Source organism: Babylonia areolata, chromosome 6, assembly GCF_041734735.1.
Source record: "Babylonia areolata isolate BAREFJ2019XMU chromosome 6, ASM4173473v1, whole genome shotgun sequence".
In the NCBI taxonomy this organism is placed as follows: Eukaryota; Metazoa; Mollusca; class Gastropoda; order Neogastropoda; family Buccinidae; genus Babylonia; species Babylonia areolata.
In genome coordinates this window covers 30,576,193-30,602,915 of record NC_134881.1, presented here as the reverse complement: position 1 = coordinate 30,602,915, position 26,723 = coordinate 30,576,193, and the positions used below count along the sequence as shown (strand labels likewise).

The following is a 26,723-nucleotide window of genomic DNA, read 5'->3' as shown; positions in this document are numbered from 1 at the left end:
TTTAAATAAAAAAAATAATGAACTGGGATAACTGGCAAGTCTAATGTTTTGCAGTGTGTGTGTGTGTGTGTGTGTGTGTGTGTGTGTGTTATACACACACACACTATCACTCCCCAGTGTGTACAGTGACTAGTCACCAAGATATCTGCATGAGACAGACTGGGTCATCATAAACATGTATTCATTCGTCGCTGGCAAGAATTTCTTCATTAACCCTGAAACTGTGTGTCATTCGAAACACCCAGAAATACACACTGCAACTGAACACCCCGAACACATCTGTAAGAGGTGACACACAGCCACGATGATCCACCAAAGAAGGTGATGTCCGCGTGACAACAGTAAACTTCCAGCAGCCCACCCAGAACAGACCAGCGCACTTTAGAATTACTCATCTTGGGCCATGAAAATAAGGGTCACACAGCTTTACCAGCACACATCCTGCATGAGAAAGGTCATAACGCATACCAAAGGGATTTCTCAGGTAATACATGGGAAATAAAAAGAACTGGTTCAGTTTCTGTTCAGTACCTCTTCTCCATCTTCCAAAGACGAATAATGCATGGGAGATAAATACTAGTTAGTCTATTAGTTATCCCCGAAAACGGAGTATGGCTGCCTACATGGCGGGATAAAAACGGTCATACACGTAAAAGCCCACTCGCGTATATACGAGTGAATGTGGGAGTTGCAGCCCATGAACACAGAAGAAGAAGAAGAAGTCCATTAGTTACCTCCCCCTACTTCTTCCATCAAAAATGAATATTACCTTTCTGCTTCCATGGCAAATCACCCTGCCATTTTTTTTCTTTTCTTTTTTTTCCAGCTGTTCTACACATTAGCACACCTCCTGTATCACTGATTTAAGCTCTGTAATAAAAAAAACTAATTCTCTAATAATCCCTTCACACTTGTGTTGATGGGGGAACACACAAAATAAAATTAAAAAAAAAGGATTTCTGTGAGTTAAATCATTTATGTTCTTTCATGGTACAATAAACATTTTTACCAAAGTCTGACTCTAACACCTGCCTTAACACCTCCACTCTAACTCCAGCCATCCCTACTTAAACACGTCTTGAAAGGAGTGCTTTCCATCATTTTCTCAAGCCATAGAACGTTGTCATCAAACCATTTCAAACTTAATCATCTGAAGCATTCTTTCTGATCAGTGGATTATTATAGTCAAGACCACAACTATGACAATAAAAAAAAAAAAATCTGGTCAGGAACACTTCTCCTCAACTGTTCTGATCACACACAAACACACACACACACCACACACCATGGAAAAGACGTACTGCCTGTTTGATGTTCACTGGTGTCATTCTATTATTTTGTGTCCTTTCTGCCTAAAATTAGAGGATGTCGGTCAATAAAGACACTTAACAATGCATCATTAACAATGAGAAAAAAATAACAACATCAAAACATATTGAACTTCACAGGTGAATCAAATGCTTATCATTCTGTGATATACTGCTATGTAAGACCAACAGAAAGAAAGAGGAGATAATGACAGAGAAACAATACAGACAACCTCTCTGAATGGCCTACAAAGTCTGCTCTGCCTATCAACAACTCCCATCTCCGTTAGAAATGCCAGTTTCAGTTTCAGTTTCAGTAGCTCAAGGAGGCGTCACTGCGTTCGGACAAATCCATATACGCTACACCACATCTGCCAAGCAGAAGCCCGACCAGCAGTGTAACCCAACGCGCTTAGTCAGGCCTTGAGAAAAAAAAAAGAAAAAAAAAAGGTGAATAAATAAGGTGAATGAATTAGAAAGGCCAAACATCTGACAGAACACCCTCACCCCCACCCACCCCCCACCGCCCCCCTCCCAAATAAAAACAACTAAAAATCCCAAGCATATTCTCTTGATATTGCAGTCTGAAAACAAGTTCAGATGCTGTAACCATGTTAAAAAAAAATGTCTAAAAAATATCAGGAACGAAAAGAAAAAAGAACTGCACTGATATAAAATGGACTATCATCATCATCCATAAAAAAGGCAGCATTTCTCCATGAATGTTTGTGAAAACTGACCATCACAAAGTTTCAGCGTTCCAGAGCATGATGATTTCTGAGATGGATAACACAACAGGGCTCTGTTCTAAGTTGCTGCCAGAACCTGCAACAAGACAAAATACAGTATCAGTATCAGTAGCTCAAGGAGGCATCACTGCATTTGGACAAATCCAAAAACGCTACACCACATCTGCCAAGCAGATGCCTGACCAGAAGCGTAACCCAACACGCTTTGTCAGGCCTCGAGAAAAAAAAAAAAAACTACTACTAATAATGATGATGATGATGATGATGATATAATAATAATAATAATAATAATGATGATGATGATGATAATAATAAATAAATAAATAAATAAAATAAAATAAAATAAAAAGACAATAATGAAGAAAAATAAGCAAATAAGGAAATAAATGTAAAACATGCAGACACACATTCACACATACACACACACATGCATAACAGATATTCAACAAACATACAGTTTCACAGATATGAAAGCACAAACAAATACACATAAATGTACACAACAAAATACAACTGAAAGAAAGACAAGAAAAAGAACAGGGGAAAAAATCACAAACTACAAAAAGGAACTCATCAACATTCTGATTCTGTGTAATCATGTTCAAACAGCCCTTTTATTTGTTGGAAAATAATCAAAAAAACGAAAGTGTCTTTCTGTTAGAAATGCGGGTTGTGTGTGGTGGTATCATCCTGTTAAAGAATTTCCTTCTGTCTGTTGTGTAATTAACTTTCCTTTCATATTGCCCAATGTTATTATTCAGCAATTTCTTTCAACCTAGAAATTTCTCTTCTCTATTATACAGAATTTTCTTTCATCCACTGCCCAATTACAAGATTTTTTTTTTATTCTTCTGCCCAGTGTAATTCTTCTCTTTCAACCACTGCCCAATTTCATGATGTTCTTTCATCCACTGGTACACTTCATACAATTTTCTTTTATCTGTTGCCTGATTATACTATAAAGAATTTTCTTTCATCCACTGCCCAATCACAGGATTTTCTTCCATCCACTGCCCAATCACAGATCTTTCTTTCATCCACTGGCCAGTCAGATCTTTCTTTCATCCACTGCCCAATCGCAGATCTTTCTTTCATCCACTACCCAATCAGATCTTTCTTTCATCCACTGCCCAATCACAGGATTTTCTTCCATCCACTGCCCAATCACAGATCTTTCTTTCATCCACTGGCCAGTCAGATCTTTCTTTCATCCACTGCCCAATCACAGGATTTTCTTCTATCCACTGCCCATTCACAGATCTTTCTTTCATCCACTGCCCAATCACAGATCTTTCTTTCATCCACTGTCCAATCACAGATCTTTCTTTCATCCACTGCCCAATCACAGATCTTTCTTTCATCCACTGGCCAATCACATCTTTCTTTCATCCACTGCCCAATCACAGATCTTTCTTTTATCCACTGCCCAATCACAGATCTTTCTTTCATCCACTGGCCAGTCAGATCTTTCTTTCATCCACTGCCCAATCACAGGATTTTCTTCTATCCACTGCCCATTCACAGATCTTTCTTTCATCCACTGCCCAATCACAGGATTTTCTTCTATCCACTGCCCAATCACAGGATATTTCTATCCACTGCCCAATCACAGATCTTTCTTTCATCCACTGTCCAATCACAGATCTTTCTTTCATCCACCGCCCAATCAGATCTTTCTTTCATCCACTGTCCAATCACAGATCTTTCTTTCATCCACTGTCCAATCACAGATCTTTCTTTCATCCACCGCCCAATCAGATCTTTCTTTCATCCACTGTCCAATCACAGATCTTTCTTTCATCCACTGCCCAATCACAGATCTTTCTTTCATTCACTGTCCAATCACAGACCTTTTTTTCATCCACTGCCCAATCACAATCACAGATCTTTCTTTCATCCACTGCCCAATCAAATCCACTGCCAGGTCACAGATTTCTTTCGTTCACTGCCGAATCATATAATTTCATTCATCCACTGCTAGGTCACAGATTTCTTTCATCCACTGCCCAATCATATAATTTTATTCATCCACTGCCCAGTTAAAGGATTATCTCTTATCTATTATCCTTTTATCTATTGCCCTACTTTAAAAACAACAACAACAACAAAACATTCTTGAACCAACTGCCCTGATAAAGGTTTATCTTACATTTATTGTTCTGTTTAACACTGTATCATCAACGACACCATCACAGAAATTTCTTTCAACAACAACTGAAACCATGGAATTTCCACTTACAATATTTCCTTTCATCTGTTGTTCAGTTACAGAATTTCCAATCATCAGTTAGTTCCTAAATTTTGTTTAACTCGTTTACCTCACCAACAACCAGTTACAGAAATTTCACGTACTGCCCTGTTCTGTTATCTGTTGCTGGGTTGAAGAATTGCACAGCTACATAATTTTCTTTCATCTACAAGTATATAACTAATGGGAAAAACAACAACCATATACATAAATAACAAAAAAGAAAGAAAGAAAACACACACACACACACACACACACACACACACACACACAAAGAAAAAAAAAAGGAAGAAATAAAGAGAAGCCTCAGTCCACACACTCCTCAAAACCACTGCCTGTTTTGTACCTATTTGCAGAAGGTCATTACAGACTTCATGGACACATGGTCTGAGGGGAAGTCCCTGTTGGGCAGTCCCCCCGTTGCCTTGACAACGGCATGGTCAATGGTCTTTAGCACCCCTACGGGCATCAGGCTGTTGGCACTGTACAGCTGGTAGTCCACCGCACTCTCCATGAATGACGTCAGCGACGTGATTTCTGGTTCACTTTTCTGTGAAAACACACGCCATGCCACTTGTAGCCAGCCCTCCTTTTAAACTAGAAAATAACGCTAGAGATAAATTAAGAGTATATCTTTGCCATGCTGAAGATCTGTCTATAGTAAAGTCTCTGCAACTTCTTTCTTGTCTTCTTCTTTTTTTTTTTTTTTTTTTTTTTTGATTTATTCATTTTTGACTCACTTGTGTAAACAAAGTGAGCCTAAGTTTTAACCCCGTGTTTGGTTGTCTGTGTGTGCGTGTGTGGTAAACTTTAACATTGCCATTCTCTCTGGAAATACTTTGTCTGCCAATACAAAATTTGGCTTAAACAATAGTATGAAAAAAATCTTCACATTCATACCAATAACAGGTTGTGAGTCTCCCGAATTTAGCAGTATTTCCGAATCCTTAACAGTTTATTTCGTTGATATATGTTCCGAAATCCGAAAATTCTAAAAACCGCTTCCCACTGAGTTAGGCCAACTAGAAGGCAGGCTGTGTTCAAAGATGACAACCTCGTTTTTCTTGTTCACAATTCTGGACAGAACACATACAGCGATACTAGCTACACCATCGACATGTTTACTGCATGCAAATATTTTAAAGTGGACACTGAATTAACTGGAATGAACATAAAAGAAAAACTGAATCGATCGTTTCTATCAGCCCATTGTAGACTGGTTTTTCAGTGCAGATCTAGAGTTCTACCATGTGTTGCGGTGAGCTTTAAGTGATGGCAACATCTCTTTTATCGCCAAAATAAAAGAATAATCGAGATATAATAAAACACACAAAAACCATGATTTAAACGATGTTATTTCATCCACTACAGTCACATCTATTTGTCGCACGAAGAAGAAAACGTCAATTTTGCTTTAACTATTAAATTCAGTCAAATGACGGCAGACGCGCTGCAGCAGTGGGGATTAGTCTGCTTGCTTCGGAACTGAACATGCATGGTTCGATCCCGCTCGCATGCATTTGTGTGTGTGTGTGTGTGTTACTAATTTTTTTCTTCCAAGCTTATTTTGTATATTATATTTAACACAGAGTACTTTTCAACGATTTTTTAAATCTCTTCTTTTCTTTTCTCTCCTCATGATTCCTTTGCTGAATAAAGTGCGAAGCACAAGAGAGTCTTGAAGGCTTTGCCTCTTGTTTTATTCTGTTTTGAAGATTCTGATTACACCTACATCCACGCCAAACTTAACCATCAAAACTGCTCTAAAATGAGCAGCTTCTATTAATGCAAAAAACTTAATGCGTTCATTTCACAATTCAAATCTAAAACTTACATCAACACTCGTTCTAACCTTAAAAGATGCAGTCTTCATCGTTTTCACAAGCCATTTGTGGTCCATTGTGTTATCTGCATGAATTAATTCCCAGAATGAACTGTTTCCATATCTGGCATAGGCAGAACTCATGCCAGAAAGTATACACCAACATGACTAATTCTTCCACTTGTTATAACACTTGCATACATACTTAGCCAATGCATAAACCATTAGCAGTAAACACTGGTTGTTATGTAAAAAATATTTTAAAGTCTATTTTGTAATATCAAATTCATTGCTGAAACATTTATCAAAGTTTAATGGCCTGGCAATGTTTTTGCACAATCTTTATCAATAGTCCTACCAGATATGGCTTGTCTAACACTTAAAAAAAAGTTGCTGAGAAAATGCTAGATGTTGACTCAAACAGAGTAATTGCACAGATGTACTTTGTCAAAGCCCAGTGGTTGCATCAAGGACAGTAAAGTTCAAACCTCCACACACCTGCTCCATATCTACAGGAGCTGTTCAGTTACAAACATTATATTCCAGTCCATGCTGATGTTCCCTGGAAGCTGTCCACAAAGTTCCAGATCAACATCATTTGTTTTATCAATTTTTCTGTCTTCTCCTTTTAATATACTGTTGGGGGGAAAAGGTTACAAAGCACCAGGAACAGACAACAGAAAAACTCACTGTGACAGTGGAGTAAGCACTTGTCAAGGAGGTGGATGGGTGCTCAAAGGCTTGCCTCAAATGGCTCACCAGTGACTTCTGTTGAAAAAACAACATCAAAAACTCACAAATATATAACATCAGCGCTTTGAGCAGCATTTGTACTGAAAATTGTGCCATACATGATATGAAACTTATATTTGTATAATCATTATTAGTATTTTACAAACACAGTTAGAAGAATTACTTCTATACATGTACACAAGCATAATGGCAGACTTCAGGTGCATCAATAAGCATTTTACAGACAGTTACACCATGGAACAAGTCTAAACATCTGACAGCTCACAGTGAGGCAAAACAAATCAAATCAAATTATGGTGCTTAGAGCCTCACCGACCAATAAGGCCATCTCAAGGCTATCTCACAGTGAGGCAGTTGCTCATTCACATGATGACAAGAGATCTGCAATGACAAAAAAACAAAAAAACTAACAAAGTGAATACTTCCTCATTCAGCACTCTAGTCTCACTTTTTTTCTGGCCCTGCTCAGGTTGTTCACAACCTGTAAACTGATGGAACCTTTCTTTCTCAGATTTGCATCATCATAATTTATATGCATGGAATATATATTTGTAGAACAATGTGCATTTGTGCAAGGGTGCCCTTGCCTGAAGAAGCTGCTTTTACAGCTAAGATTTGCTGCTTTTTAAAAATACAAGTTTTAAAGACATGCAGAGCCTACTGTTGTTGATATATATGTAAGAGAGAGAGAGAGAGAAAGAGAGAGAGAGAGACAGATATATATATATATATATATATAGATATATATGCTGTCATCAACACACTGAGGAAAGCTGAAGGCCAGACCAAATGGAGGAAGCTCATCAAAAAGTTATCAGTGGTGCCTCTATGGCCCACTACTGGCTATGGGAAAGTAAGGAAGTAAGTATGTGTACACATACACGAATGTTCCTGGTGTCTGCAGAATGAAGGGTGAGGTGGTGTGAATGTACCAGTACATGCCTGCAAGTGCAACTGTACACATGTCTATCTCAGCATCTACGTCTCCTTGTGTGCCTCAAAATGGACACGCATGCATGCCGTCTCCCCCCTCCCCTCATCCCCCGCGCCACGACCCCCACACCCCTCCTATACAGAAGCTCAACACTCACAGCTCCATTCTCAAGATCCAGGTTGCTGATGCCCTCCAGAGTAGAGACAGAGGACGGGGCGAGGCTGCCATCCAGCGCCATCTGGTAGGCCGGAGTGGTCCACTCCGAGTTGAAGTCGCCGCAGATGACATGGGCTCCCTCGCTGCCGGACATGCTCACCACTTCTCTGATGGCACACGCCACCTGGGAAAACACATCACTGGTCACAGGTTATGCAAAAAACTGTCCACTCGTATACGTTTCATACTTATAATAGCTCAGAATCTTAAAAAAAATTTTTTAATTAATTCATATATAAATATGACAATCATCTGGATTATGTCCAACACTGGTATATATTCATAATTTTAATAGCTCAGAATCTTAAAAAATTGAAATCATATATCATATGACAATCATCTGGAACATATCTAACACTGGTATACTTTAAATACTAATAATGTTCAGAATTTTCAAAAAAGAAAGTTATACATGACAATCATCTGGAACATAGTCAACACTGGTATACTCTTAGTTGATACTAATAATCATTCAAAACCTTAAAAAAAAAAAAAAGAAAGTTATATGTGACTATCATCTGGAACATACCAAAACTGGTATTTTCTTTGTGTAGTTTTAATACTAGTAACAGTTCAAAATCTAAACACACAAAAAAGAAATTTATATATGACAATCATCTGAAGCACATTCAAATTCTCATTTCATTCAAAACACAAGAAAGTTAAGAGAGGCAGGTGTTAACCAATTCGATTCCAAACAACTGCCAATGGACATCTTTCCCCCATCCAAAAGCATAACGATAAAATCAAATAATATACAACATATACAAATAAACATCAAGTAAAGAATAATAACTTTGGTGGAGAAACTATAAAAACATCAAAGTCAAATTATTATAGCACCTACCTGAACACACTGCACATCTGGACAACGTGAGAAATCCCAGACCACATGGATGTTGCCAACAGTAACCATTCTGTTGGTGGCTTTGCAGCGCAGTTTTGTGATCAGAACAACATCAGCACGATCCAGGTATTTCTTGAGGGCTGCCCCCACCTCACTGCTCACACCTGCCCTCTCCACTTCCTGAAAGCAGGGAACACATTCACACTGCTTTTCCAATTCTCCCCCAGCACCAACTTGTAAACTTAACACGAGCAGCATCCTTTACATTTAAAGTCGTATCACAAATAAACATGATTTAAAAATCCAGAAGAGACTTAAATGTTATGGAAGACATTATATTCTTTAGTGTGATAACAACAAGCATGGCAGCCACCATGAGTGATCAAAATTTCACAAATACGCTTGCAGAGCATACACAAACAAAAATTTTCTTCTTTCTGTCCTTGTAGTAAACATGGCCACATTTCAGTGCATACTCTTCTGGAGGTCTGATGGTGTCATTTTTTTGTTGTTGTTGTTGTTGTTTTTGGCTGGGTATACTCTTTCAACTTCATTAGTCTCAATAACTAACTTTTCACAGCTAACTTCCTTTTCAGCTGAAAATGTTTCCCTTCAGCTCTTCTAAAGCCAGCTATGGACTTATATGCATGAATACATACTGTTCATGTTTGTCTACCCATGAAAAAAGGAATCCACAAGCACAACATCCACAGTGGTTATCTACTTTTGTTTTTCCATCACCAAAACAGATATTTCAAAATGGAAAGTAAGTATGACAGAGGCACAAACATTGAAAATGATTAATTTCACATTTAAACATAGAAGTATACAACTCGAGCAACTGTACATTTCTTATCTATAAGACAAGAAACTTTCAGACATGCTATGAACATTTGACAACTTTACACAGTCAGTCTCAGCCTGTAGAAATTTCAGCACACAGAATTCTTCAGTTTCTTTTTAAATTCTATTGTAAACAATGTTAAAAACAATAAGACCCTCACCTGAAAAGCCACCTCAGAGAGAGACACCCTTTTGCTGGATTCCATCTCAAAGACACTGGTCTTGAAGAATGTGGCTTCTCCCTCATCAAACGCATCCTTTGTACGACGCATCAGGAGTCCATCATAGCCAAGACTACAGGAGAAAACATTCACCGATTCAAGTTTGGTCAGTTCAGCATAAATTTTGTATAGTAACTGATACTAACATTTTAGGCCACTTAAACTTTAAAACAAACAAATAACATTGGCTTATCATGATGTTGGCACAGTTGCTCACCCAATGCTAAGCAATTTGTGATTGACTAAAAACTAAATACTTAATATACTACAGTCACAAACATATTATATTAGAACATCAGCTTACTTTCTGAACATTTTAATAAAGTAGTACCAAAAATACAAATATGATTTCTGTTTCACACACACACTCACACACACACAGCACACCATGACCAATGCCACATCCACAATAATGAGAAAAAGGAACTGACCCCTTCATGGCAGGCAGCAGTGTGGTGTTGAAGTAGTCAGGGTTGACCTCCTGCAGACAGATGACATCCCCATCCAGATACTGCAGCTCCTTCATCAGCAGACTGTGTCGGTAGTCCTGACACAGGAACTCCTCTGCTGTGTAACTGTAGTCTGCCTTGACACGATTACACTCCGCCAGGATGTTGTAGCTGACTAAACTGAAGCAGTTATCAGGTTTGACACTATCAGCTGGAACAGCCGGGTTGGGAACATAAGCCCTGTTCAGAATGCCTGAGGAGGAATAAGCAGAAAGAAAAGCAGGGTCTGGGGTGCCCAGAGCTGCCACCACCTTGCTGGAGACTCTGGCCGGTGAGGCTGAAGGCCCAGGGTTATGGGCCACAGTCGTTTCCACAGGAGCAGGCATGGACGTTTGTGTAGGAGCACTGTTTGCTTGACTGGCTGAGCTGGACTGACTGACTGACTGTGTATCCTGTGATTCACTGTTGGCTGCAGCAGGCTCAGAGACTGACGTGTTAAGGCTGGCAGAACCAGAGTCACTATCACCAGCTGCAGAAGCTGGGTTCGGGTCTGCTGGATTGGATGTGGAACTGAGATCATCCTCAATCTCCATCTCCTTGCCTGGGTCACTACTGCTAACTGCAGCTGACAGTTTGCCAGCAGGTGGGATGGAGTCTGACTCCTTGATGTCCATGGAAGGTTTCTCAGTTTCAGTATCGTCTATGCTTGTCTCTGCTGCCCGGTCACCATCAGTGCTGTTTGCTGCTGACAGCACATCACTAACATCCAGATGGCGCGTGGAGATCTCTGAGCTAGCCAGGCTCCCCACTTCCACAGCAGTGGATGATGCATCATCCACATCTCCTTGCTCACCCATCTAGTCAACACACACCATCAACATGAAATCAACACAATAATTCAAATGCTCTAGCGAGTTAAACATAACAAATACAGACTGTAAACAGCACCCAAGCTGCTTCTCTGCCGTCTCTGTGGCATTACTCTCACTCCTGGTGAACCCCACACCACCTACACCAACACTATTTTTGTTGCAGCCCCACCTCCAGCTGTCTACTGGGAGTATCTGTGGCAAACCTCTCTTTAAATATGTCAGTGACAAACCTGTCTTTGCTATCTTCTTTATGGTTTACCACATTTACAACTTGAGTAGATGACTCCACCATCATGATGAAGCATCAAAACGAACTTCACCAATCAGCCCTAGGAATCACTAGTTTTTCATCATTTTCAGTTTGCCTGGTAACAAACAGATTAAAAGAGTCTACTTGTCCTCACAAACTTCTAGCCCTCCCTAAGTAAATCTAACCACAACCAGTATATTCCAAACACCATTGGTAGTGCATAGCATTTTTCTCAAACATGATTTTTCTTCCATGATTCCTGTTAGTGTTATGCTCTTTTCTTTGTCTCTTGGTTGCATTTCTTCTTTATTTCCCTTCAGTCAATTTCCAAGGGCCTCTTTTTATGTTTTAGGTTTGCAACTTCCAGGGCTGTGGTGTAGAGAACCCAAACTGGAACACCAACATGCAGCAGACCGCTCTAAAATAGGCCTGCATGATGAAACTTACAAGGCCAAAGCTGATAAAAACATGCCAACGATGACCTGCTCTGCACGTATCACTCCACGCTGACATTTCATTTAAAAGAGCATGCCTTGTCTGAGTGAAAATGCACTCCACTGGGGTTGCACTCTGACAAAAATTGGGGTGGGAAGTCTAGGGATGGAAATGTTAAAGAGAAAAACCAAGGAGGGAAGTGTGATCGGTCTGCACTGAAGCAGACTGTTCAGTCACCCCTTTCACTGACTCGGTCAAGAATTAGTTGCCCCACAGAAAAGCGGTGAGAACATTTCCACTTGTCCAACAAAGGCTTTTAGTTTTCTTAGAAAATTGGACAGGTGGGTATTCTGAGCCCTGCCTATTCTCCCATCTAAAATTATCCCTCGTAATATCAAAGGAAGATTATGTCAAAGCTCATTGAAATTCTAATGAAATTCACAATGAAACCAAAATGAAGAACACCACATAAAACAAGCACTGGTCTTTACCATCAGTTACTTAGAGTAGAGTGGGAGTGCAAACAGTAATTGAGTCAGTTAAGATTTTGCACAAACAACAAAATCATATCAACTAATAGCCCACATCATGGGCAACAACAAACCCCTAATTTCAAAGTAAATCTTGCTTTTTTTTCAAATTTCTCATTTTCTCCTCAGACTAGCAAAAGGAAATTAGGAGCACAAACGTGAGATTTATGGTAGCATGTTTACCAGTTCAAAAAAACGTATGTGGCTTTAAATGTATCAGAAAAAAAGGTATGTCTTTCTTTATGTCTTTGTTGTTGTTTTTCGTTTGTTTTGTTTTGTTTTTTGTTGTTGTTGTTTTTTTTGTCTTGATCAGGGTCACTTTCCATTCCAGTAAATTCAGAAATCATTGTGATATGTCATCATAGCGTGTGCTCCTCTCTCTAACAAGTCCAAGAAAGGCAACAGTGAACTGATGCTTACCCCCTTTATCATCCCCCCCCTCCCCACCTCCCCGCACAACCTCAAGTTTCACTTCACAAGTGCACATTATCATCTTACCTGATTTTTGTTGCCATAAGCACATGCCCTGATCATCTCCATCTGCGTCAGAGGGACGACGAAGACAGGGTCGGAGCTGCTGGATCCCACCTCTTTCTCCGTTTCCATGGGCACCTCAGTATCCGGGACTGCCACTTCTTTTTCTGCTGGAACTGAGGCAGCTACCTCAGCACTGTCTGCAGCTGGGACTTCATCTTTGTTGACCACTACAAAGTCTTTAAGCAAGTCATCCTCAGGTTTTGCTCCAGATGCCGATGCCTCAACAGTCTTCACAGGCTGAGCCGTGTCTGCCTCTGGTTCTGTACCGTTCAGTCGGGCCTGCTTGGCACTGGGCTCAGTTTCCACTTCTTCTGACACTTCTTCAAACTTCCTTTTGACAGCAGAGCTTTGAGTTGGTTGAATGCTCTCTACCTCACTAGTCTTCTTGCCTTGTTCAAGAGAAGATTCATCTTTTGGAGGACTATCTTCCATGGGAACTTCAGTATTTTCTGAAGCCCCTACTACTAAATCCTTAGCTTGTTCAGATTCTGCCTCAACAGGAATAGCAGCTTTTTCAGCAGTAAATGGACCCTCCTTGACTTTTGCAGCATCTTTCTCTGAATCTTCTTTGCCATCTGAAGCGTTTTTTTCTTTCGCTGCTTCTTCCTCTTGCGAATTTTTATCAGCAAGATCATCTTTGTTTTGGGAATCATCCGTTTCTTCTTCCATTTCAACATCATCATCATCATCTTTTCCTTTATTAATTTCTCCATTGTCTTTTTCTTTGTCATCCTTAATTTCTGCATCATCTCTGCAGCTCTGTGACACTTCCTCCTTTGTGTCTTCCTCTTCTTTCTCAGTTTCTGTTGTGATCTTCTCTTCTGTGTTGCTTTCAGCCTCTTCCTGCGGCTCCACTGCCTCTTGACTAAGATGTGAACGTGACTTGGTTGCTGAGGCCTTTCCACGGGGAGATTTCTTTGCTGGTTTGGCAGCTGGAGTCCTTGGTGAATTTGATTTCCCAGATGGTGGAGTTGCTACTGTTTTCCTGCGAGGAGTGGATTTCTTGGGTTCCTCTTTCTTTCTGTTCACAGTTTTTGCAGCGGGTGTTCTGGGACTCCTGGAGACTGCAGCTGCTTTAGCAGGGGACTTTGTTCGACTTTTTGTGGAAACAGCAGCTTTACTCTTAGAAGACACAGTGGCTTTGGCAGGAGACTTTGCTTTACTATTGGTGGACACAGCAGCAGTAGATTTCACTGAACGTGATGTAGCTGCTCTGGCTGGAGACTTGGCTTTACCCTTCGCTGACACAGCAGCCTTTGCACGTGGTTTGGATGCAGCCACCACTGCTTTGGCCGGAGATTTCGCTTTACTTTTCGTGGATGCAGCAGCTTTTGCAGGTGACCTCCCTTTACGCTGCCCAGCCGCAATGGCAGGAGACTTGACTTCACTCTGTCCTCGACTTCTTGCTCTTTTGGGTTTTACATCTTCTTCCTCTTCCTCTGGTTTGGCTTTCTCACGTCCTCGTTTGATTGCCACTGGGGTCTTCTTCTCTTCTGATGCTGCACCCCTGCTTCTGGACCTGGACCCTCTTGTTGGAGTCTGCACTGCTGCCACTGGGGATGGTCCTGCTGCTTCTGCTGCTGGATTCACAGAATGCAACAGCTACTTGTTTATTCAGAACAGGCAGTCTGATGCAAGTAAAATAAGATGGTACTTTTCTGTACATTTCAGCATTTTAGGAAATCTTTCAGAATCCAAAACTAAGGTGAAAAATCATAAATGATTCAAGTCACTATCATTTTGCCCCAATCATATAAAAAGAATATAGCAACTTTCAGTATTAGACAGTAGAAAGCACTTTATTCTCATATTAAATCTTCATTTGGCATTGGAGCTTACTTTTAATTATAAACCATAAAGCAAGTGTAAGCATCTACACATTAAGTGTTAATGATTTACAGCAACTGAGCAAGTTACTGATAATATGCTATTCTTCCAGACAGGGAAAAGGATTCTGAACTTGAAAGTGTGACTTACAAACAAACAGACTAATGGGTTGTAAATGACCCAAATCTGGAAAGTGACATTGCAAATATTCCAAAACCAGGTTTGAACCTGTGTAAATACATGACAGGACCATCTACATGATAACAATAATATTAATCATCATCATAGCGGAGTCTTGCAGTCCAACAATAACAACATGCCCAAAAAGTTTCACATGAACATAAATCAATTTCAGGAACATGATCATCACGGCAATAAATACTCACTTTTGCCACGGCTGGTTGATCGAGCTTGCCGTTTGGTCCCAACTACCATCTCTTCTGCCTTGCCCTTGCCCCCAGCAGCCCTGGGAACGACCATGAATTCCAATGCCACCATTGCTCATAAAATCTGACCATACACTCTGATTCTTGCTACACACAATATTCATGGCGGTAAGTCACAAGCATTCAACACAGATATCTGGAAAATTATATAATTTTTCAGGCCCATCAAATATTGAGACATTTATTTCATCAACATCGCATCCACTTCTTTCATATATATCAGCTTGACTGATCCATTTCTGCTCTTTTGTTGATTCTGTTTGGTTATTGTCATGTTTGCACTGTATAATAAGTGGCTTTTTTCAGGACCACTATATTTTTCAATGGAAAAAAAAAGAAATCAGACATTCTGAACATGTGAAAAACAGCCTAAAAAGAGAAGAATAAAGATTTGATCTCTTACAACTTGTTCAGCGTTTAATTTATCATTCCTTTTTTGTAAAGTGTGTCACATCACAAGCGTTATCAGTTTTATGATGTATGTTGATAATCACTGTGTTTCTTTGATTTCATGAGAAGCATGAAATAGCATTATTTCATTTCAGCAAAGTTCTATTTAACTTTTAGAAAAAGATTTACTACAGTTGTAAAATCTGTGATGTGTGTCACATTTAATTCCCATGAATACAAAAAATGTGGATGAAAACAATGCATTGATATCTGTTGTTATTTTAATATCTGTCAAGTGTATGAGAAGTCTTCCAAGGAAACTGAATTGCTTCTGTCAGATTTTTGTGTCTAGTATAATGCAATATGAGTCAGTGTCACAAGTGTTATTGACATGCACGTCCCTACTTTACCTATACACAACAAAGACATAAGTAAATTTTGTTGATTTCTTGCAATTATGTCTTAAAATATAATCAATTAAAATTTGTATCTACCCAGTTTTAATTTTTGCTTCCAATACCCACTTTGTGTAACCCGCACTAAAGAATGACCTATAAACATGTATTTATGAATATAAAAACGTACTTTGGTGAAGGTGACACTGTAGCAGCAGTTGCTTTGGATGCTTTTGCAGGTGTTCTTGACCTGCTCCGAGAAGAGGCATTGTCAGCCAAAGATCTCCGGGTTGCTCTTGGCATCTTCAATTAAACAGTTAAGTCTGCAATCATATAAACTTACAAGTCAAAACTACGACAAAAGACCATTCCATTTTCAATATGTGTGTGGATACGTTTTGTATGTGTGTGTGTGTAATGTAGTGTGTGTGTCGGTGTGTGTGTGTGTGTGTGTGTGTGTTGGTGTAGTGTGTGTTTTTGTGTGTGTGTGTTTCACTCTTCAGAGGGTTGGTCTGCAAAGTTCAGCAAGTGTGCCTATGAATCTAAATATTTCTTTAAAGTTTAATATGTGAGGCACTTCAAACTACACACAATTCATCCTTCATCAAACACACACATCTAAACTATCTGTCACACCCACCCAACTTCTACCAACACTATGCAAGATACCAACCAACCACCTTCGGTCTCCAACACTTCCTACAGAGGTTCTTGCAATCACATGCCTATAGTATACTATGTCTATTCAGTATTGGTATTACTATCACAGAATTACTATTAGGTCTATAACCAATCCAAACCAAGAAAAAATTCCTCCAAAGGCACATTCCCCATACTACATCCCAACCTTAAAATCCCCCCACCCCACCCACACTCATGACATAAACCCACACTGCTTCCACCCTTGACCCACAGTGACAATACCCCTGCCCAGATTAGTTGATCTACCACTTGTGCTTGCTGAAAATAATGAAATATTTGATTGGTAAAGTTAACTTAGTAACTGGGCGTCAATCCTCGATCAATACAAAGCTTGGTGCTTCGCAGAGATCCCGATGAGAATGTCAATGAATGACATCGGCAATCATTGCATCTGGTTATCTAAGTTGGTGGAATTTCGTCAATTGGTAATCAAAAAAATTAGTGGGAGTTTGTTGGTAATTTTGGTGGGAGATTTGGCAAATATGGAGTCAAGAGGAGGTGCTGAGGGTGACTAATATCTGTGGATCAAGAGTTTTGATTCCTGGTTGGACTTTTCTGTTTGGACTGGTTCTATCAGCCATTAGTGAAAAATTCATGCCAGACAACAGCAAAAGCAAACTTAATAAGACCTGCATTTCCCCTAAACGCTGAAACTGAATTATGCATATACTTTCACTGGATGAGATTTGAGCGTTACATCCCTTAAATATTCTGGACTGATGTGGAGCTGCTCGCTGCACACTGATCGAGGTTCGATGCCCAGAGTTGGCCTTGGCTAAAGTTAACCCCTCCTCCATACTCTTCCCACCACCACCCAACACACACATACACGAGCACACACACACGCACGCACACACACATAAACAAGCTTGCTACATGTGATACTTTGTGTTTCTGCACACGTGAGTCAATAAATGAAAAATCAGTGTGCGAATCAAAGCTCCGTGAACCTAAGGATTGTGACATTTCGTTGCCAGTGTTCACTGACCGTTTAAATAATAGTACGAATTATGCAGTGTTCGACCTGTTGTGTTACCATGTGCTACTTGATCTACGCAGGACAGGGCAGGCACAAAACAATCAGGCTGCATGAAAATAGACCGGAAAATACCACCTACCTCAGCAAATACAACCTAATGAGTGATAATTACCAAAGTGCTCTCTGACAATTGTCGACGCAAGTACTGCCAAAATTTATATGCAAAAGAACTGTTAACAAACACTGCAAAACAAACAAAGATTGCTTGGGCGATATGTGTATCACAAATCGAAGCAAACACACTAATGGGTTATGGGTGCCGCCATATAAATGTACGGGTCTCAAACGAACAAACCTGCTGATTGAATAATATAGTTCACTCCTAAATACTGCCTTAATCTACATCACCTTATTTCTGTTGTTGTCAAAATTTATAAATATAATAATGCTACCTTTTTTCTTATAGAAGATATAAATTCTATTTCTTTCTTTTTTTTCTTCTTTTTTTTCCCTCCTTTTTTTCCGTACAAAATGACTATCCCGCATAACTTGCAGCAGATCTGTTATCAGGAATGTCACCAACAAATCTTGAAATCATTGCGAGTCCGTTTACATTAATTCTCTGCTATAATCTTCCATCTCTCTCTGTTATGAACACTTTTGTCTATTGCTTAAAACGTTCGTCTGCCAATATAGAGTCCAAGAGGGTCTGGGTTCGAATCCCGCTCTCGCCATTTGGGTTTGTGGTCTGAAAAATCGAACTGAGCGTTTAGTCATTCGGATGAGACGATAAACCGAGGTTCCATGTGCAGCAGGCACTGCAAAAGAACCTATGACAACGATAGTGTTGTCCTCTGGCAAACTTTTGTAGAAGAAATCCACTTTTGTAGGTACACAAATATGATATGAGTGCATGCACCCAAGGCCTGACTGAACCCGTCAGTTGGGTTCATTATCTGTGATGCTGCTGGTAGTCAGTTGGCATCTCAGTACCTACAAGATGTGGTGTAGCGCCGTATATACGGATTTGTCCGAACGCAGTGACGCCTCATTGATAAACAGAAACTTGTCTGTGGCAGCGGTCAAGATCACACACATAATTGCAAAATCCATGATAACCGATCTAGCCGCGGCGGTGTGTCAGTGACGGTGTGTGTGTGTTGTGAGGGTGCCGTGAGAGAGAGAGAGAGAGAGAGAGAGAGAGAAGTTGTCGTTTCAAGAAAGTACAAAATTTAATGTTCTGACTTTGTCGTTTCATCTTATTTTCTAACCTAGTCAGTGTACCGTCTGAGACGGCCGTAATCAGTACCGGCGCGGTCTTGACTCCGTCAGCTTAGCCGGCAAGAAGGACTGCATCAGTGCACTGAGTGGGGAGGAGGAGTCGTCAGTAGACGAAGAGTCAGTCGTCGTAGTAGTTGTAGTATAGTAAGCGAGAAGTCCGATTTCTCTTCTCGTTGAAGCCATCTTCGTAACCAAGTGCAAACGATCGACTCAGTGAGGCCCAAACCACGCAACTGACCGTGACACTGAACCGGCATATCCCAACTGAGCACGGCAATGGGCGCGGAAAATTGAAACAATTATACGAAAGAGGTGATCAACTAAACTGAAAGACCGTTGTTTGGCCTTCTTGCCCCATACCGCGTGGGGCAAAACGCCCCCAAGAGAGGGGCAAAGCGCCTCAGTAGTGTAGGCGTTTTGCCCCCACATCAGTTTCGCCGCCGGGGCGTTTTGCCTATCGGTCTATTAACAAACTTACGATACCCCGCAGAAAGGTATAAATTGGCGCGTTGCATTTACAGTGTAACTGGCCTACTTCAGTAAATTGGCAATGCTTATAACTTTATTCATAATTCTCTCTCTCTCTCTCTCTCTCTCTCTCTCTCTCTCTCTCTCTCTCTCTTTCATCATGTTCATTCCGGCACTTCCACCCAGCCTTCGAGTCATTCTTCCAGCTTATCACACCACTTCCAGTGATCACAAAAGCATGCTTAGAGTCCTAGTGACAATTCTATTATAATCACGTCAAAAGCAAATTCGACAATGGAAATGGTCAACAAAACTGGTTGCAAATTCTATTTCTTGGAAGAAGTTTTCTTTGCTGAATGAGTTGCAGTGACTCGGATCCACAGTCATTCACCACTGAGACAGTTTCAGGTCGAAACAGGTGTCAGGCAAAACTGGCTGTTCATGTTTTTCTTCCTACTTGTCATTAATTGTACTGATTCAGATGAAAACTGAACATTAACAGAACAGAGAGGAAACAATCTGAGTCTAATGGACACAATGGAACCAGATAGATGACCTGGACTTCGTGGATGATCTTTCCCTGCTGCCCCATAACAAGCAGGAGATGCAATATAAGACCACAGTACTAGCGGACACCTCATCACCTCAAATAAGCCTCAATATCTACACGGAGAAAAGACGAAGATCATGATAACAAATACAACCAGTGCTGAGCCAGTCACACTCAAAGGTAAGATATTGGGTGAGGTGGAATCATTCACATATCTTGGAAGCACAATCAACAAGCAGGATGGTGCAGATGCAGATGTCAAAGCAAGGCCAGTAAGCCTTAATACAGCTCATGAACAGCTGGAGCTCCAGAGTGCTCAGTGTAAAAATGTTCGGTTCTTCAGTTCCAATGTGAAGTGTGTGCTGATGTGTGGTACTGGGTGATGGAGGATGAAAAAAGACTACATTTAACAACGTGCCGATATTCATCAACAGCTGTCTGAGAAGACTCCTCCAGATCCACTCGCCACACAAGATCAGCAACGTCGACCTATGGAAGAAGACACAATTGTCAGCTGATAGGAATTGGAAGAAGAAACTGAGGATGGACCAGGCAAACGCTACGACGAAAACTCATCGTAAAGCATCACCAGACAGGCCCTGACATGGAACCGCCAAAGGAAGGAAAAGATAGACTGACTGAGAAACACTTGACGAAGACACATCCTGGCAGACATCAAGAAGATGGGCTGACAGACAGAGGCAAAGACACAGCTAGCATAGGGGATTCTGGAGGTCTGTTGTTGACGGCCTACTCCAGAAGAGATGAAAGGCCTCAGTAAGTTGTCTTTGCCTGTTTCTCGAGAATGTTTGCTTTGTACGGTGGAGATGCTTTGATGGCGCTGATACTGCTTTTTTTTTTTATACCCACTGGCCTTGTGAATGTCAGTTTTTGGAGAGGAAGAATGGCCCTAATCTGCTGACTGGAACACAATGAAGGCCCATATGCTACATGTGGTTATGGGAATGGGAAGCCATTTGTTGATTATGATTATTCTGAAGTCGTGTATCTGCCTTTGAACAGCATATCTCGCGTTGGGAAACCAATGGTGAACCCATTTTTTGTCCAGTGTGACAGATGCGAAATGAAAGATGTATGCCTTTTTTTGTTTGTTTGTTTGTTCATTTGCTTAAGATATTCACCCTTGCGTAAAAATATATATTCCCCTCTACTCTTGCAGATTCCCTTAAAATTTCAAGATGCAGTCACTCTGCTCAAACTCATCGGTTGGTAGGATTATTAGATTAGAAATTCATATAACGGAATGCTTAAAGATCGTAACTGTGTAAGTACAAGGTTACCTCTAGCAATAAAAAAAAGTATATATGTATTGTGCGTAGCTGAAAATCAAGTAACATTGAATACCCTATTGTTGCTATCGTCTACCCCTTTGTTCACATGTGCCTTATGGCCTGTAAAAACTGAACATGTCTTTTTTGTGTTTTGTATGCATGGAAGCACAAGTACAGCAATGCTGCTTTAAATCTACCAAGCAAAACACTTGAAAAAGTCAGAAAGAAGCAGAAAAAAAGACTTCACTATCTCTTCAAGTCACAGGGGGCAAAACGTCCACTGAAGGGGCAAAAGGCCCACTGGTAGGTGTCTTGCCCCAACACCTTGAAGGCGTTTTGCCCTGGTTTGAAAACTCTTAGATGATAAGATTTCCAGGAAAAGGCAAAGGAGATAAATTGGTTTCAATGTTAAGATTCAACAGCTGACACATTCCTCTCACACAACAATATTATCGAACTTTGCTTAGAATGAAGAACGGACACTGGCATCGAAATTTCATCAGCATGGGTTTTACAGAAATCAAGGTGGAAAAAAAAAAAAAATCAAATGCATGTGGAAAACATAGCTGACTTCTGAGTGGCCTCCGTTTTGATGTGTGTTTTCCCTGCTATCAAGCGGAAGCAGTAAAAGTGTCATTGGCTCGTTGTGTGCCAAATAGTCTCCGATATTTTTGAGGTGGGCGTTTGACCCCCTCTGGGGTTGTTTCCCCGAATTACCTACCCTACGTGGTGGTGGTGGTGTTATCTGTCATTGTTCAACACCGTCTAGATAGATGTACAAGTTTAGTTACACCCGCCGGGAATGCCGTACGACACAGTCGATTCAATTTCTCTTTTATGTTCGTTCTAGTTTTTTAGTTTTAAAGTTGATATGAAAATTGAGTATTTTGTTAAACTAATAACATGTAGAGCCAAGTACAAGTACTTCTAAACGTCGTATGAAGTGAAAAGGACTTCATTTTGAGAAAAGTCAAGACTGGAAATTTTTACCTTTCATCAAGGGTATTAACTCTCATGGTTTATTATTTTAAACTGTGAATTCCGACCGATTTTGTCGATATTTTCATGGCAGTTTGGGGCATACTCCAGTAAGTGATAAGGCATTCACAAATCTTTCTCTGAATAAATATTTAACGTCTCATTCTCGAACTTTCCATCACATGTTATCGTGTATTGTCGATTGAATATAGGATTGAACGGGCAGGTCAACAACTTGAAACAAAATGGCGTCCTTCGCGGTCGTTCGCAAGGAATATGAGCACGCACTTTGAATATGTATAAATATGTGTACGCAATTGATTTTTGCCCATGACCTTCAGGGCTCAGCCAATATATCTATAAAGTCCAGTCGTAGTATTGATTTTAGAATTTTCCGAAAAAGACCACTTGGGTGAATGAACATAGTGAAAGCCCTGTGGTGGTGGTGTGTCCATCGAGATCGATGATGACCATCGTTGTCATCCAGCTGGGGGATGAGGGGAGGGTGGTGGTGGGGTGGGGGAGAGGATGCTCATGAATCTATCTGTGAATGCGCAGATGGCTGAATAGTCCAATCTGCGCACGAAATGTTCGCTGACAGTTGGGGCAGACAAAGACAGGCATACCATTGTCAGGGAGCTTGTTTGCCCGTGACTTTCTGGCCTGCCTCTTCTGAACAGCTGCAGCAGTCCTGTTGGCCTCGCACAACTTGGCGCCTTTGTGCACAGCAGCGCGCCATTTGTCACGGTCCACTGCAGATTCCTCCCAGGAGTCAGGGTTGGTATCAAACGCTTTCAGAGAGACTTTCAGAGCATCTCTGAAGCGCTTCTTCTGACCTCCGTGTGATCTCTTCCCTTGTTGCAGCTCGCCATAGAATAGCCTTTTGGGCAGCCGATGGTCTGGCATGCGCGCCACGTGTCCAGCCCAGCGAAGCTGGGACTGCATCAGGATGGTGAAGATGCTAGGAAGGGTGGCTTTTGCGAGCACCTCTGTGTCTAGGGTCCTGTCTTGCCACTTGATGTTCAGTAGCTTCCTGAGGCATGTTGTGTGGAAGTGGTTCAGCTTCTTGGCATGTCGTTGGTACACTGTCCAAGTTTCGCAGGCGTACAGTAGTGTGGGGAGAACTACTGCTCTGTAGACCTTTCGCTTGGTCTCAAGACTAATGCCTCTTCTGTTCCAGACATTTGCATTGAGTCTACCAAAAGTTGCGCTTGCTCTTGCAATCCTGACGTTCACTTCATCGTCGATGGTCGCATTTCGTGACAGTGTGCTGCCAAGGTATGTGAACCGCTCCACCGCACTGAGTCTCTGACCGTTGACTGTGATGTTGGGCTCAACGTAGGGTTTCCCTGGGGCTGGCTGATGGAGAACTTCAGTTTTCCTCGTGCTGATGGTAAGGCCAAAGTTCCTGCTGGCAGTGGCAAACTTGTCAACGCTGAGTTGCATGTCAACTTCAGATCCAGCGTTGAGGGCACAATCATCAGCAAACAAAAAGTCTCTGATGATGTCTGTCATGACCTTCGTTTTTGCTTGAAGCCTTCTGAGGTTAAACAACTTGCCATCTGTTCAGTACTTTAGGCCGATTCCAACATCGCCATCTCTGAAGGCATCAGTAAGCATTGCAGAGAACATGAGGCTGAACAGTGTTGGAGCCAGGGCGCAGCCTTGCTTGACACCATTTGTGACAGCAAAAGGAGCAGATGTTTCGCCATTGTCCTGGACTCGAGCCTGCATGCCTTCATGGAATTGGCTGACCAAGGAAATAAATTTCCGAGGGCATCCGTACTTGGCCATGATCTTCCACAGTCCCTCTCTACTCACGGTGTCGAAGGCCTTAGTGAGGTCGACATAGGTGGAGAACAGATCAGCATTTTGCTCCTGACATTTCTCTTGCAGCTGCCTTGCAGCAAACACCATGTCGGTGGTTCCGCGCTCTTTCCGGAATCCACATTGGCTCTCAGGCAAATGACCTTGGTCAAGGTGTGCTGTGAGGCGGTTTAGTAGGATCCTGGCAAGTATCTTGCCTGCGATGGAGAGCAAGGAAATGCCCTGATGGTTATCACAGGCTTGCCGGTTCCCCTTTCGCTTGTACAAGTGAATGATAGATGCATCTTTGAAATCCTGGGGGATCATCTCTTCTTTCCACATGAGTGAGTACAGCTGATGGAGCTTCTCAGTCAGTACAGTGCCTCCATCCTTGTAGACCTCTGCTGGTATGGAGTCTGAGCCAGGTGCTTTGCCACTGGATAGCAGACGGATTGCTTTCTGGGTCTCAAGAAGTGTTGGCGGATCGTCCAGTGCTTCGTTGATGGGGACTTGTGGGAGACGGTCTATGGCTTCATCATTTATGGAGGAAGGGCGATTTAAGACACTGTTGAAGTGCTCAGCCCAGCGTTCGAGAATTTTCTCCTTCTCGGTGATCAAGGTATTCCCATCTGCACTGAGGAGGGGAGATGATCCTGATGATGTGGGGCCGTAGACTTCTTTTAAGGCATCATAGAACCTCTTCATATCGTGCCTGTCAGCATATCCCTGGATCTCATCAGCTTTGTCACTCAGCCACTTATCCTGCATCTGGCGTAACTTTTGCTGAACAGTCCTGCGGATGGCATCGTACGCATCCTTTTTTGATGTGGACTTCAGGTTGCTCAGGTAGGCTTGATGCAGACGGCTTTTCTCATCCAGAAGCTGCTTGATTTCATCACAGTTTTCATCAAACCAGTCTTTGTGCTTTCTGGTCATGGGTCCCAGGGTCTCTGAAGCTGTACTATAGATCAGCTCACGCAGGGACCTCCAGTCAGACTCCACATTCTGGTTGTCCAGAGAGGCGGATTCCAGACGATCTTCCAGCAGCTCCACAAAGGACTGTTTGATGGTGATGTTTTTCAGCTTAGCGATGTTGAGCCGTTTTAGAGCCTTCTGGCCTTGGGGGCGTCTCTTGGGCTGGATTCGAATATCCAGCTTCGAGACTACAAGGCGATGGTCTGTCCAACACTTGGCGCCGCACATGGTCTTTGTTACACGTACATCTTGCCTATCCCTTTTCCTGACGATGACATAATCGATGAGATGCCAATGCTTTGAGCGAGGGTGCATCCATGACGTCCTGTTACGGGTAGGGAGGCAGAAAACTGCGTTGGTTATCAGCAGTTCGTGCTCTGCACAGGTCTGAAGCAAAAGCAATCCATTTGGGTTGCAGTGGCCCACACCGTGCTTTCCAATCACTCCATCCCAGGAGATGTAGTCAGAGCCAACTCTAGCACTGAAGTCCCCAAGAATGATGAGCTTGTCTGCTTTAGGGATAGCAGCAATGACAGAGTGAAGGTCCTCGTAGAACTTCGCCTTCACTTCATCCGGGTTGGTCATGGTTGGGGCGTAGGCACTGACAATGGTGAGGTGCTTCTGGCCAGATGCCAGTGGGAGTTTCATGGTCATAAGCCTATCGTTGACTCCCTTTGGGATTCCAGCTAGCTTGCTGACAAGTGCTGTTTTTACTGCAAAACCAACGCCAGCCTCACGTCGCTCTTCGCTTCCTCGTCCACTCCAGAAGAAGGTGTAACCAGATCCCTGTTCACAGAGCTCGCCTTCGCCTGCAAGCCGAGTCTCACTCAAGGCTGCAATGTCAATGTTGTATCTGGCGAGTTCGGATGCAACTAGTGCTGTTTTCCTTTGGGGTCTGTCCGCGTTATCTCTGTCCAGGAGAGTCCTTATGTTCCAAGCACCAATGGTGAGAGGAACGATCCTTGTTTTTTTCTTTTCTTTCTTGTTGTTTCGACCGCTGATGTAGGGTCCCCGCCAGCCGCGGTATGCTGGCCAGGGTGATATAGAGCAGGCAATTTTTAGGGCACCTTTTCTAGCCCCTTCCTCATGCCAGGGAGGTGAGCAGTGCATTCCTAAAGAGGGCTGCTCAGACGCTCAGACGGCTGCCGAGCTCCATCGCTGCTCCTGTCGACGAAGAACGACCCTATGGCCTGAGCCGCCTGCGTGCAGGTCTGCGGCTGCGACTGCCAGTGTACCCACACCTGTCGTTTCGTCGCTCGCCTGTCGCCACAGGACTTGGGGGTGATGAAATGATGAAGGATGAAAGGTCATTTAGGACTGATGACTGATGACTTGCGCGATGAGTTTGTTTAAAGTGAAGAGGAGATGAGCAACGTCGACCTCACTCTCTCGTCCGGGTCCACCAATTTCCAGTGGCAAGACTAAGGCTGCGGCCATAGTAAACCCGGTTTTTTACCGCCGTCTTTTTTGCCGGCCCGGGTAAAAGAACCTGCCCGGCTTAATTGCTCTGTGGCGTCACCGATGACGGATGTGGGTGGCCATAGTGGAGCAGGCCCGGCCCGGCATTTTCAACCCGTCGTTTCGACTTTCGTGCAAAACGTCCGTTTGCCGGGTCGACGGA

At 42.1% G+C, this 26,723-nt stretch overlaps 2 protein-coding genes across 4 annotated transcripts in view; one reads left to right on the top strand and one right to left on the bottom strand.

Moving 5' to 3' along the window:
• Positions 1–26,723, top strand: part of LOC143282925 (uncharacterized) — a 253,393-nt gene extending 226,670 nt beyond the window's left edge. Inside the window, exon 2 of the mRNA XM_076588818.1 lies at positions 26,529–26,723. The gene's annotated coding sequence lies outside the window, so the exon portion shown is untranslated. The remainder of the gene's footprint in view (positions 1–26,528) is intronic.
• Positions 1,847–18,072, bottom strand: LOC143283364 (uncharacterized). 3 transcript variants are annotated; one of them, XM_076589568.1, is made up of 11 exons: positions 17,892–18,072; positions 16,262–16,394; positions 15,227–15,306; positions 12,975–14,593; positions 10,372–11,246; positions 9,881–10,013; positions 8,877–9,056; positions 7,971–8,153; positions 6,817–6,894; positions 4,651–4,854; positions 1,847–2,132 (listed from the first exon to the last, which is right to left on the bottom strand). In XM_076589568.1, exons 2-10 carry the CDS (start codon positions 16,372–16,374, stop codon positions 4,651–4,653), a joined length of 3,465 nt encoding a protein of 1,154 aa, XP_076445683.1. In that variant the 5' UTR covers positions 16,375–16,394; positions 17,892–18,072; the 3' UTR covers positions 1,847–2,132. The 3 variants fall into 3 exon arrangements, with proteins under 3 accessions (XP_076445683.1, XP_076445682.1, XP_076445684.1); XM_076589567.1 differs by having other exon boundaries at positions 17,925–18,072; XM_076589569.1 differs by having other exon boundaries at positions 12,975–14,590; positions 17,925–18,072.

What these genes read in the sequence shown, in the direction of transcription:
- LOC143283364 (XM_076589568.1), bottom strand. Translation starts at nt 16,374, where the DNA reads ATGCCAAGAGCAACCCGGAGATCTTTGGCTGACAATGCCTCTTCTCGG. An exon ending in ACAGTGTCACCTTCACCAAA is followed by an intron (nt 15,307 to 16,261) that starts GTACGTTTTTAT and finishes GGTCGTTCCCAG; the next exon opens with GGCTGCTGGGGGCAAGGGCA. An exon ending in ATCAACCAGCCGTGGCAAAA is followed by an intron (nt 14,594 to 15,226) that starts GTGAGTATTTAT and finishes CTGTGAATCCAG; the next exon opens with CAGCAGAAGCAGCAGGACCA.